Genomic DNA, 13756 nt, shown 5'->3' with positions numbered 1-13756 from the left:
TGCCAGCTCTTATTGTCTGCCCTCTGAAGAAGACAATTAGAGCATGAAACCTGTGACTGGGAAATCTGTGGAGAGAGGAAGGGCAGCCTAAAATCCCGCTGAAAGCGTGGTTTAGAAATGCCCCCCAAATGAAGCCGTTGCCCGCATCCACGCACATCCATTTTCATCAAGCTGTGAAATCCACAACCATGCTTCCCCTAGGTGGTGGCAGTCAGTCTAGAGCCAGGGCAAATTCCCCGGAGGGTTATCAGCCATGAAAAAAAAACACACACACACACACACACACACATAGGAATTCCAGGCTCCGAGGAAAAGCCTGAATATGAGCATGGCCAGCACATGGGAACTTCCGCCAAGTCCTGACATTCTCCCTTATTGACTCTTGCACACCTGAAGAAACATTGGTTGGAGGAGAAATTATTGGGAGTCCCTCTCAAAACACTCCCGCCAGCCAGCTAATTGCTTTCGCAGATGGCCAGGGAGGCGCGCTTCTCACCCAGGCACCAGGTTTCAGGCACACTCGCGGTCCTCGTGGCTGAGCCAGCGGGGCCGGACGGCAGCTGGGGCAGCCACGACCTAAAATTAGGCCCTTGGCAACTCTGTAATCTTAGCTGCAGGTCCAGCCTCTTCATTTAGTTCCCTTTGCCCTCAGCATGAACTTGGGCTCTGGGAAAGGAACACTGTTTAATGATGGGGGTGGGGGCGGTGGCCAGGGAGAGTAGAAAATCATTAAGCTGCCCCTTCTGGAAACTGGCTCCGCTCTGTGCTCACCGGAAGCCTTCCAAATGTTACCCTTGGAAAGTTAAGACAGATTTTGGAACGCAGCCATTTTGAGCTTCAGACACTGATCCAGAAAAGTATTTTTTTATCTGGGGCAGTAAATGCCACGTGATTTAAGAGTCTGGTCCTTAAGCCATGGTACTTGATCGTCAAGACATCAAAGGCTGTCTCTCTCTCCCTGGGTTGGTCCCATTTTGCTATCCAAATCCCAGGCTTGAGTCTCTACCCTTGCTTCCTGGACTAAATCCCCCTTCTCCTTTCAAACAGGTTTCGGCATCTTAGGAGCAGGGGGGAAGAAAAACCTTAAAACTTAAAAGCTTGCAATTGTTTCACGAGTAATTTTGCAAAAATCATGTGCCACAGGTCGTATCGCCACCGTGCACTTCTATACCCATAGGGACAAAAGGCAAGGGGCTCATTGCAATGCCCTCGATCCTATCCCAAGTTCTCCACAGGCCTCCCTCCTATCACCCCATTCTGATCTGAGTGAAACTTAGTTTCAGCCTGATAAAATATCTTCAGGCCTTGTTTTAGTATTCCCCCTCTAAGGTATCTGAAGATGCCAGCAATCTCTCTTCCCACCAGTCACTTCCATCCCAATGCCTTTAAATTCTTTGTTTCCAAATAACAGATTCTGTATCTCCCACTTTTAGTCATTTTGCTGCCCTGTTCTGTTCGGGATCCCCCCCCTTTTTTTTTTTTTGCTCATCTGTAACTCCAGTGGGGGACATTCATTGTCCCCTGCTTATTCATTGAAGGTTTCCTGAGGGTCTATTAGGTGTGAAATTGACAGCACAAAAGCTAATTAGTCATGGACCCTGCCCTCAAAGAGCTTCCCGTCCTTAAGGAAATGAGACAATGATAGCAACAGCTTCGGACCATGTAATCCCGCTTAAGGCTGAGTGAGTGTCCTGAGGAGGTAAGGATAGCTCCCGCTGTGGGGCTGCAGGGTGATTTGTGAGTGGGTCCTGAGAGAGGAGGGTCAGATGGTTGAGGGGGAAGGGCCTCAATGTCATGTTCCTCTTACAACTGCCCAACCTCCTTCTGAGGTTGTCGTCTTTTCAGTAACAGTGGCACAATCTTAACTCATACACCATCAGAGTTGTTACTCCATCTGTGTTCTTCCAACAATGTAGACTTTAAAGAAAAAAAGATTCATTTGTTTATTTGACAGGCAGAGTTATAGAGAGAGAGAAGGAGAAGCAGAGAGAGAGGTCTTCCATCCGCTGGTTCACGCCCCAAATGGCTGCAACAGCCAGGGCTGGGCCTGGCTGAAGCCAGGAGCCAGGAGCTTCTTCCAGGTCTCCCACATAGGTGCAGGGGCCCAAGCACTTGGGTCATCTTCCGCTGCTTTCCCAGGTGCATTAGCAGGGAGCTGGATGGGAAGTGGAGCAGCTGGGACTCCCAGTTTAAGCATTCTTTACCATGTATTCATAAGCTTAGTTTAGCATTTTGCATGCTTCTGTAGGATTGCAAACCTGGTCTGTGTGTTCCTTTTATTATCCATTCTACTTGCAGTGTCAGGGTTTGGGGAACGTGGGAAGAGGGAAGGGCGTTCTGAGTCAGATCTGTTGATTCTACGCCACTTGTAAGAGTCGTAGATCCTCAGACTGACTCCCTCGTCCTGACACAGCCCTTAAGTGGGTTGAGTGTGTTAGCACTCTGGGCTGTAAGAGTCTCCAAATGAATGTCCATCTTTCAAGAAAGAGTCAGAGGGCCTTGGAGCAGGAAGGACTCTGAGGCACCCTGCTGTGGACCTTCATCGCGTAAATGAGTCCCTGCCACCCACAGGAGAGCAGTAGCAGCTGCCTTCTGTTGGGCATCCAGGCACCTGGCACAAATTGCCCATCACTGTACGTGCCAATGGGTGAAGTGGCGATTATCATCCCCACATTACAGGTTCCGAAACAGAATGAGAGAGAACGCTCGAAGTCCCACAGCCCACCAGGGGTACGGCCAAGCCCTCGTCCCTCTGCATAGGAACTTGCTAGCTCTCCATCTATTTTAAAACCTTCCAGGCAAGAGCCCTCATGTTTCCGGGTGACATGTGTAACACCTCAAAATCACTGGCCCCTTCCTCACTCCCGTCTTAGTCTCTGTTCTTTTTTTTTTTCTATAAGAACTTACACAGCCACTCTTGAGTTTTAAGATTTCTTAACCAATGGCAGCTATTGTTTTTGATTTACTCTATAACTCATACACTGGTATAAGAAAAACACCAATAACAATGGAAAATGAGGCAAAGACATAACATATCAACTTACACAAGAGGAAGCAAAAAGAGCACACAGCACATGGATAAATGGCTTTACTAGGCATTCGGTAAACACAAATGACTGTTAGATCTGTTGTTTGTTCATTTAGCCTGCTGACTCGCAGTGCTAGTGACAAGTGGTAAAGTGATTCTCCGATGATGCTGGCATAAATTGGGGCAACCTTTGCAAAATCCTTATGGCACACGATTCAGGAGCCATAAAAATGGTCACACCCTTCAACCCATTATTTTTAGTTCTAGAAGTTATCCGGAGACACAATTGAATAGGGAGGGAAAATCTCCTAAAATCTAGATTAATAAAAGTGTTTATTTCAGTAAGGCCTATAATGTTTTTAAAAATTATAAAATAAAAGAAATAATTTAAACACCAGGAAAAAAAATTGGGCAAATATTGGCATATTGACTGTTGAGTATACAGGGTCATTTCCCATTTCAAACAACAGGGCGAGAGTTTGGTGCTGCGGTTAAGGTGCTGCTTGGCAGGCCCTCATCCCGTATCAGTGAGCCTGGATTAGAGTCTCAGCAGAGTTCCTAACTCCATTTTCCTGTAATGTGTGTGGGAGGCAGCAAGTGAAGGCACAAGGCGTTGAGTCCCTGCCAGCCATGTGGGAGACGCCAGTAGAGTTCCCACCTGGCCCAGCCTGCTTGTTATGGACATTGAGGGAATGAACCAGTAGATTCCAGATCTCTCTCCATCTCTCTCCTTTCAAGTAAATAAATATTCTTATAAATGATAATTAACAGGAGGGCTAGGTGTTTTGTGCTATGACATAAGCTAAAAGAAACTCAAATACAAAATGGCGTATTATAGCATACCTATGAAAATTATGCCTGTGAACAATCCTGAAAGGTAGTGTAGAAAAAGTGAATGCTCTTCTAATTTAGGGAGATTGTAGGCCCCATTTTTCCTTTTTCTAAGTTTTTGTTAAAATTGGAATTAGATTATCTTCATCTTCTAAGAGTGAGTTAAAACAAGATGGAACAGGGAGTCTGATCTCTGGATTGACAGTTAAAGAATCTGTGTTTTCTTCCTTTTTTTTCTCAATGTAATGTGCAATTTGGCCTTCATAAGCCTTACTTTCCCCATCTGCACAATGGGTTAACACTAGTTTCCTTTAGCCCAGATTGAACAGATGTTTATTTTATAAAGCTTTTAGCTCACTGGATGCAAGGGTTCCTATAAATGCAGTCCTAGGAGAATGGAAAGCGGGAGGGAGAGGAAAAGATAAATAGGCACTAATTAATTTTAAAAGGAAAGATCATCCGCTTTAATCGGATATGCATATGTACCGTGCCCCTAGTCAGAGCTATAAGTGCACTCCATGTTAGTTAGCAACTTCAATTTAAAGCACTGTGTGATCCTTTGGGCTTTGAAGATGGGAAGCCGATATACATACACATGAGCTAAAATTACCGCGTGGTCTCGAGGATCTGTGCACCCTGAATAATTAAATGCACTGAGCAGCTCCAGCTGATGGACGGATGAAGCAGAAGAGGCGGGCAAAAACCACGTGACAAGGGAAATTCGGAGACATTTTGAAATGAGAGTTTCATCTCTAAGCTTGCTTTTTAACTTGTGTTTTCTCTTTTCGCCATTACAGGCAAGTAAAAGAGATTTGATTATCTTGTTTCCTGTGAAAGGCTATTTAGCTCCTCAATCCTATTAAAGTCACTTTTCTGCACTCCAGTGCACTGAGCCTTGCCCAGGTTATCAGCCCAGGAGGAGTAAATGGAGACACCAGGATCAGATTTCCAAAGCAAGGAAAGTTAAAGCAAAGTTTGAAAGGGGTGACAGCCAACAGCCATGAGCTTAGGGACTCAATTAGACTGAAAGACAACTATCTCATTATCTCATTCTGCAATGATCTAAATACATAAGAATCTAAAAGTTTTAAATAAACTTGTCCTACCGACTGTCTAGATGACTGAATTTCCCTTCTCAAAAAATTTTTGAACACCCACTTTCGTATTTATTTATTCTAAGCGCGAAGCAGCTGCGGTAATTATGCTGTCAGATTCAGTAACTAATGAGGAGTCACCAGGGTGGAAGGGTTTGCATTTGTGAGATTGCTGAAGGAGAGCCGCACTCCGCTTTTTTCTTTCTTTCTTTTACTGTTTTTCTTCACCTCCCCCTTCCTTCTTCTTCTTTTTTCTTTTTCTATGAGTTGGGAAGGAGTCTGCTAGTCCACAGCCAAACTGAAATCCTTTTGATTAACTGGTTGCCTTCCCAGCACTGTTCTGCCAGATAATACCTCTCTCTCTCTCTCTCTCTCACACACACACACACACACACACATCCTTTCCTGCTTTAGAGGAGTTGATGTTCGCAGGGGTAAGAAAACCTCGGGGAAATCCCTGCATTGCCTGCCACTGTCCCCCAGGCATGAGGGTCCGTCCCCTGAGAGGAGTTCCCCAGCCAGTTTGCACTGAGTCATCTGTGTGTGCACTGCTGGTTTTAGCTGTGCAATTGTTTATGCCATGACGTGAACTAGAAGAAAAGAGCATGCAGGAGTGTGGACTGTGCCTGTGAGCACGTCTCGTGTGCATCCACAAGGCCTGATGCCTCCCCCTGGAAGCCTAGTAGATCCATGCCCCGCCCCCATCCAGAGGAGGAGCAGCAGCCACAGGTCGCCCCCAGCACCTATGCCTGATGTATGGGCCATGCAAGGCAGGTTTATACCATTCCTTTGCTTGTGAGTGGCCTCCAGCCAATAATGTTAGTAAGGCATTGAATGCTTTGGGTGTACCAATGATAGGAGCATCTCTTTCTTGTTCAATTATGAGAGATTTTGAGCAACCCATGTTTGGGTGAATTGTGGAGAAATGTCCCTGTGGAAGGGTGCCCTGAGCAACTGTCGTGGTGGTGCTTGGGTCATGGTGTGTCTCCTGCATCCTGCTGTTTTTCTCAGAGGGTACCTGTCTACGCCAATGCTTGTAGCAATGGCCACTACTTATTACAGATGTGTTGTAGGGGCCGGCGCCGTGGCTCACTTGGTTAATCCTCCACCCTGCAGCACTGGCATCCCATATGGGCACCGGGTTCTAGTCCTGGTTGTTCCTCTTCCAGTCCAGCTCTCTGCTGTGGCCCAGGAAGGCAGTGGAGGATGGCCCAAGTGCTTGGGCCCCTGCAACCGCATGGGAGACCAGGAGGAAGTGCCTGGCTCCTGGCTTCGGATTGGTGCAGTGCCAGCTGTGGCGGCCATTTGGGGAGTGAACCAATAGAAGGAAGACCTTAAAATAAAAAAAAAAAAATGTGTTGTGTGTCAAAGATGGCTTGCATATATTATTTTCCTTAACCTTATAGCAGTCTGCCAGGAAATCTTATTTTCCCCATTTGTGGATTAATCTCTTACATTATTCACTTTTGGAGAACTTGATCCATAGCTTTAGTATGATAAGCATCAGGAACAAGAGATGCTTGACAAACCCAGGTGTTTATGGAGATGCAAACTGCCCGGATTCTGAGCCAACCAAATGTAGACAGTACCCGACTTATGATGGTTTGGTTTACGATTTTGATAGTGGAAGGAAGTGAAAGCCAGAAGCATGCAGTAGAATCCATACAATCAGGCCACAGTGTCTGAGGCTCTGGATCTGGGGGTTTCACCATCCATGGAGTCCATCACTCAGAAAAGATCCAACCAACCGTATATTTGGGGAAAACAAATTGTGTGTACTACACATAGATGGGCACTTTTCTTGTCATTATTTTCCAAACAATACAGTATCACAGCTATTTACACAACATTTACATTGACTCAGGTAGTCTAAGTAATCTAGAGATAGAGTACACAGGCGGGCTCATGTAGGTTCTATGCCAAGCATCGTGCCACCAGATATAAGGAACTTGAGCACCCACAGATGCTGGCATCCTCAGGAGTCCTGGAACCAGAGACTCAGAGACAACTTGACTTCAGATCTGCAATTCTGACCCTTGCCAAAGCTGATAGCAGACTCTTGCAGTGTTGGGCAGTGGCAGCAGCTGCAATGCACAGTCAGTCATGGGATATGATGGTGCACGACCCGAATGCCACGGGTCCTGTGGCATGGACTGCAGGTTAAGTGTATCAAATGCATTTTCCACCTGCATTGAGTTCATCAGAACGTAAACCCACTGTAAGTCAAGGAGCATCTGTACATGAATCAGAAGGTAAAGTTCATGTGTATTATATTAAAAAAAAAAAAGGATTGATTTTAATTTACAAAAGCTGCACCTTAGGGTCTATTTAAATAGATTGCCCGATGTAGCCAATGGGATTTGAAACTTTTCCAAAACTATCTAGCCCAGCCTGATACTCACACTCTGCCAACATCAGGACCACAGTCCAGAGACCTGGACATGAATTCCCATCACCCCCTGATTCAAGTCCTTTCTCCAGTTTCCCTTCTACTGCGTCTTGCTGTAACCACGCAAGTGTCCTTGGTGCTCTCTCCAACACTTCCCTCCCTCCCTGCCTCCACTCATGCTGCTCCCTCGTCCAGGAATAGCCTCCCTGGAAGTCCTTCGAGGCTCAAAGGGCTCCAAGTCTATGTTTGTCCAGGGCCCCATAGCAGACTCAGGCAGAGGGGTTGTCCTAATTATTTGCACCTCACTTTTGGCCCGTGTGTGTGTGTGTGTGTGTGTGTGTGTCCCAGTCCTATTCCTAGTTTTGCCAACCTCACACCTAGCTTAATGGGTCGCCCACGTGTTCAGCTAGTAAAAAATGCATTGAACTGAATTAAATAGAAAGCACTTGACAACTATTAGTAGATTCAGTAAAGTGAGTCACACGAGTCAGTATAAATTATTGGCAAATGAATATGGCTCATGTTTTGACATCTCCTCAGGTGACAAATATTACAGCAGACAGGTAGATCCGCTGCGACAGATCCCAGGAAATAATATGTTGGTGCTTCTCTCTTTTCCTCCCTACAGAGGAGTCTTTGTTTACAGTTGCAGGAGTGAGGCTAAAGCCAGAGATGTGTGACCTCTTGGCCTCCTACCAGAAAGGTCACCACCCAGCCCGATTTAGCAAATGCTGGTGAAAAGACAGGGCGAGGGCACCACGACCCTTCCAGGTAAGTGGTCCCAGCAGCGAGGCTCCTGTGGACAGAGCCGAAACGTAATCACTGCCAGGTGGACAGACATTGTTCGCCGAGTCAGACGGCCTCTATTCTGTGCAGAGCTCTAGGGACAGGTGGCCTGGCCCCTCAGGACTGTGTCCTGATGTGGGGAAAAGGGCCTTACCTGTCTCTCCCACACCCGAAGCAGCCAAGGGGCTCCAAAGACAAAACTTGCAGATCACTCAAGACCTTCAGCAGACACAGGGCAATAATGAATGGGAGCTGACCCAGTCTTCCCTTGGTTGGGTGGTTCTCTCAACCGACAGGACAGAATCTGAGGTGAGGGTGACCAACCATCTCAGTGAGCCCAAGGCCCAGGGGTGTTCTGGGATGCAGGATGGTCGGTGCTGAAGTTGCCACAGTCTTGGGTAGGCCAGCACACTTGGTCACTCTGGTGGTGCAAACTTCCTTCCAAGGTAATCCTAAAGAGGGAAGAGTGCGAGGGAGGATTTTCCCAAAACTACTGTATTTTGCCGGCAGGTGCAAGAGGTGAGACGGGACAACTCCAAAGCCTGAGTAGTAGTACAGACACCACTGGAGTCATTCGAGCGCTTCCCATATGAGGGCAGAAGGGACAGGAAACTAGATAGAGGAATCAAGGTGGAACCCATGAGCAGGCCAGCTGGCCAGCCCTTTAGGCTCTATGCCCGACTTCTGGGCATTCTACTACTATTGGCCACCTTCTCGGCAAACAGGGGTTAGCCAGCCTTCCTAAGGGAGCTTTTGAGGCTGGAGGTAACCACTGCCACACTCTCTACCCACCCCTCTCTCCTTAGCGTCACTCCCATGACAGAATTCAACTCCTCGTCACTTTCTCTTGGATCTCTACCTTTAGCTGTCACTTGCCTTCTGGTTCTCCGAAAATGATGTTGCTTCAAAGAACAGGAGAGTGTAGAATTAGAGCTGTTCCCCAGAGCATTTTAGGGAATACTTAAGTTTGTATCTTGAGAAGGTGCAGCTGGAATTAGAATCGGCAATACAATGATATGGTATTTCCCAAGCAAAATACTTCCTGGAGCACTTTTTACTGTGTAGTTGTGCCATTTCAACCATGCTGGTCATGAGAACAGGATGAACTTTCATTGCAATCTATACAGTGAAGTGTTTGCCCCTCAAAAAAATGATCAAAGACACAGATGAAAATGGTCCCAGTTGTTGGTGCTCCTAAGCATTATTGTTCTTTCATTTTTGTTGTTCAGTCTTTTGTTTGACTCAGCAGCCAGGAGACAAGGAGATCGCCCTGTCTCTCTGATCTGCGGGGACCTTCCACAAGGAATTGTTATCTGTGGACATAAATTGGTCACAATAGCAAATCAGCTCAAGGCAGCAGTCAAGCTGGATGCCTGAGCCCCGGCTGAAGAAGGGAGGAAGATGTAGTCTCTGTTGGTGTAATCTCCTGATGTCCCTAGGCTGTGGTACTCAAATAAGGAGATAAAACCAGTAGGGGATGAACCACAACAGGGAAGAACTAGAGCAATTAAACTGTTTAATAAATGGCTTGAGATCCACAAAATCTGAGCGTGCTGGAGTTAAAGAGACTAAAAGCCATAATCGCATGGACACTGGGGGCCTGTAGATCATTTCCACTGGGTTGAATTTATGTTAAAATATTCACTTTTCAGGAGAGTCTAAATGTAAATTGGGGTGTTTAAGAATTGGTAACTGGCAGCGATGCCTCAAAATCAAGACTCTGGAAAGATCTTCAAATTGTCAGTTTCAGGCATGGAAAAAATGTGTAACTGATGTCTACCACAGAGAAGTAGAGGGGAACTGAGGCCTCCTGGGTACTTGCTTACCATACGCCCGATACTCCAGTAGGCACCTTACTTACACCTGTTCTTTCAAAGCTTGCCATGTTGTGAGTGGGTTGTGGTGAGTTACAGCTGCAGTTTGGCCATCGGGAGATAGATTGTGATTATTAAGCTTCTTAGTTCTTCTTATGGGGGCAAGATGCTGCCCCCCTTATACTTCATCACCCCTCTTCTATCAATACTTAGAATTCCCTCACTAACTGCAACAGTGCTTCACAGGTGTTCCTTACCGGATCTGTGCTCTGTTGTTCATGATTTTGAATTTGCTTATTCTTCATTCCCTTCTAGGGCTACATTCCTGCTGTTTCCTTTCTCATTTGCTTCTGCTTCTTAAGAGGCTTCCAACCTAACTCCATGCTGGATCAGAGGTTTTATACATCACCTGTGACCAGGCGTATTTTAAATAGGACGTTCAAGGCAACGGGTGCATCATGCCTGAAGAGAAAGCCGTGGAAGGTTATAACCATTGTCGTCTGCCTGAAATTTAACAGTGATTGGCTCAAAAGGTGGATAGAGACAAAGACAATGAGTGAGGAGGGCTCCTGAGTAATTTCACCCATTTTTCGTCATCGGGGTGAACCCTAGCCCGGAAGGTCCATTTCCTAACAGGACAGGTGCAGAGCTGACAGTTGAGAGAATGTAGAGACTGAGTTGCGGCTTGCAGAGGCCCATCCCTCCTGCATTCACTTAGACTTTCCCCCAACAAAAGGACTGCTGTGGCAAGGAGGGGATTAGTCTAAAGGTTAGAAAAGTCTCCAGGGAAGATGGCTTCTTGGATAAAGTTGTCAACAAAAGAACTTGCTTAAGACTCTTTGTAATGACTTCCTAGGGGGAGCTTCTTCCTCCACTAACTGGATTAGCAGAACCAGTTACCATCCAAGCCCACCCAGACTTTAGGAGATGGAATTAAGCTGTCCCCTACCGCTGGATCGGAATTGTCTGTGGTGATGGCAGAAGTGGCGATTTGGTGGTGGCGAAGATACTGAAGCAGCTGAGTGCAAAGAGTTCCAGAGATGTAATCCAAGTCCTGTTGCACCATCAGACACACCTGCACGCGCACACACACTAATGCTCAAGTAAAATGAGAGGCCTGTCGTGGCGAACACGCGTACCATTTTGTGTGAGGACTGCTTCTGAAAGAAGCCAGGGGAACTCAAATTACTTCTGGCGAGGGATCATTTCAGGAAATCTAGTAGCCTAGAAACCAGAGACCACTAAACTTGCACATCCTTTAGAAGAACAAAGAGGAACTAATTAAGAGAGAACTTGAAAATAGTAATTGTCCACCCACTGTCTGAGAAGAAAAAGTGTATAGAGGTAGTGCAGAGAAATCTGCCCGAATGAATATTTGATCATAGAAAGGCCTTTGAAAAGCCTGTCCAGAAATATCCGAGAGATCACACAGCGAGTCCTGGCTGGTGGGGAACACAGGTGTGCTCTAAGCACAAGGGTCACTCTCCCTGGAGAAAGACTGATGCTGGTTGGCACACGTTCAGTCTGGAGTCCAATTCTGGGCAATCACTTGAAGAAAACCGGGCAAAGTGCATAACCTACGCATCCAACTCACTTTGCTAAGTTCTATTATTAATTCATTCTGTTTTACAAAAGGGGAAACAGAGGCTCAGCAAAGTGAAACCACTCCTGGGTGGCAGCAGGCGAGGGTTCACATGGAGACCTCAGATCTGCTCATCTGCAATGTGTGTGGTTCTTCCAGCAATCACACACTTACCAGATTTGTATCTCATCAATCTGGAAGAGAGAACCGGTATTTAGCACTGGATCATGATTCAGACGACTGAGACCGCACGAGAACCAATGAGCAAGAAGCCAAAGCATCCTCTATTCCTATCAGATGCATCTGATTTGAATTCTTTTAAAGTATCTACAACCTAAGTAAGGCTGTGACTCTGTGGAAAATAGCATTAATATTATCTGACTGTCCCCGGAAAACAAGGCTAATACTTTCAGGCTACGTAAATAAAAGACCATCTTGTATCAAAGAAGGGAAATTGTTTACTATCTCATGATCAAATCACCTTTAAATTATTGTTAGATGCAACTCCATTCATGAGATTTTAAAAGAAACATATTGAAGTCAGTATTTCTTGGGCATCTATTAGTTTGCAGGTCTAATTCCATTTAATCCTCTTAACAAGACCAAGACATAGGTAGGTGTGGTTGGTTCCCATTTTATAAAGAAGAACTTTCAGGCTCAAATATAAGTCGCTAGGAGTTGATGCCCCCAAAGTCTGTGCTTGCCTCAGCCCACCTAGAACTTTGCGCTGCACGCTCCAAGGAGGGCTGTGGGAGAACAAGGGGCCTGCGGGCCAGGGAGCAGGGAGGAGGAGCTGCAGAGTAGGGAAACTCCATGCAGAGAATTAAGAACCCCCACAAAGCAGCTGGCCCTCCGCTGGGTGGTCACGGAGCTAGCACAAGCGACTGAAAGCTCGGGGACGCGACTTCGGCTCAGCAGAAGGCATTCGGGAGCACTTTTCACCTGTCCACCGATGTATTCAATCCCAGACTCCCCCTGCCTCCCTGAAGGCCAGGAAAGCTGTAGGAAGGCTTCTCACATGGGAGATGAGAACAGCTCACCTCTGAGTTTCAAGACTCTCTAGCGACTTTGGAACAACAGTACAGCTGGAATCGTAAAAAGCATGATGCAAGAATGGGTCAATTCGCGTTATTTACTAGAAAAGGATTTTTTCCTAAACTGGAGGTTGACAAGGTTATCCTCTTTCGTCACAAGGGAAGATAAATCGAGGGGGGCACTGTGGTGCAGCAGGTTGGGCTGCCTCTTGGGATGCCCACACTCAATATCGAAGTGCCAGGTTCGCATCCCAGAGTCAGCAGATCACAGCGCAAGAACTTGAGTTCCTGCCACCCGCATAGGAGTTTCCAGTTCCCAGCTGCAGGCGTGGGCCAGCTCAAGCTGTTGTAGGCATTCAGGATGTGAACCAGCAGATGGAAGATCCCTCCCTCTGTGCGTGTGTCTGTCGCTCTCTCTCATCTTTCAAATAAATGAATTTTTTTAAAAAACAAGCAGATATAAATTATATATGTGCTTTCATCTTTTTTCTCTTCTAATTAATGGATTTTCCTGCTCAAAAGCTTAATAAAAATTATATATTACAATTGAAAACATCATTCAAATCTTCCTTCATTCCTTGATGGCATGAAACAAGTACTCCAGATTTTTTTTTATTATTTTATTTTATTTTATTTTTGACAGGCAGAGTTAAACAGTGAGAGAGAGAGACAGAGAGAAAGGTCTTCCTTTTTCCATTGGTTCACCCCCAAAATGGCTGCTATGGCCGGCGCACTGCGCCAATCCAAAGCCGGGAGCCAGGTACTTCCTCCTGGTCTCCCATGCAGGTGCAGGGCCCAAGGACCTGGGCCATCCTCCACTGCCTTCCCAGGCCACAGCAGAGAGCTGGACTGGAAGAGGAGCAACCGGGACCGAATCCGGCACCCCAATTGGGACTAGAACCCGGGATGCCGGCACCGCAGGCAGAGGCTTAGCCAAGTGAGCCGCGCCGCCGGCCATCTTTCTTTCTTTAAATTTATTTGGGAAGCACTCAGAGAGAGACAGACAGACTGACAGACAGAAAGAGCTCACATCCTCTAGTTCACTCCCCAAAAGTGCACAATGGCCAGGGCTGGAGCCATGAAATGGGAATGTAATCCAGATCTCCCATATGGGTGACAGGACACAATGACTTGACCCTTCACTGCTGCCTCCCAGGGTCTGCATTAGCAGGAAGCTGGGGGCAGAAGCTGGAGCCAG

The 13756-nt window shown here is 46.5% G+C and overlaps 1 protein-coding gene across 6 annotated transcripts in view; it reads left to right on the top strand.

The window, feature by feature from the left end:
• Positions 1–13114, top strand: part of CDK15 (cyclin dependent kinase 15) — a 105638-nt gene extending 92524 nt beyond the window's left edge. For all 6 annotated transcript variants that reach the window (XM_051849286.2, XM_070070379.1, XM_051849288.2 and 3 more), the window contains exons 13-14: positions 7971–8113; positions 10258–13114. In XM_051849286.2, coding sequence (XP_051705246.2) covers positions 7971–8080 — 110 coding nt within the window. In that variant the 3' untranslated portion in view covers positions 8081–8113; positions 10258–13114. The remainder of the gene's footprint in view (positions 1–7970; positions 8114–10257) is intronic.
• Positions 13115–13756: the final 642 nt, after the last annotated feature.

Source organism: Oryctolagus cuniculus, chromosome 3 (genome assembly GCF_964237555.1).
Source record: "Oryctolagus cuniculus chromosome 3, mOryCun1.1, whole genome shotgun sequence".
Taxonomy (NCBI): Eukaryota; Metazoa; Chordata; class Mammalia; order Lagomorpha; family Leporidae; genus Oryctolagus; species Oryctolagus cuniculus.
This window is presented reverse-complemented; position numbering and strand designations above follow the sequence as displayed.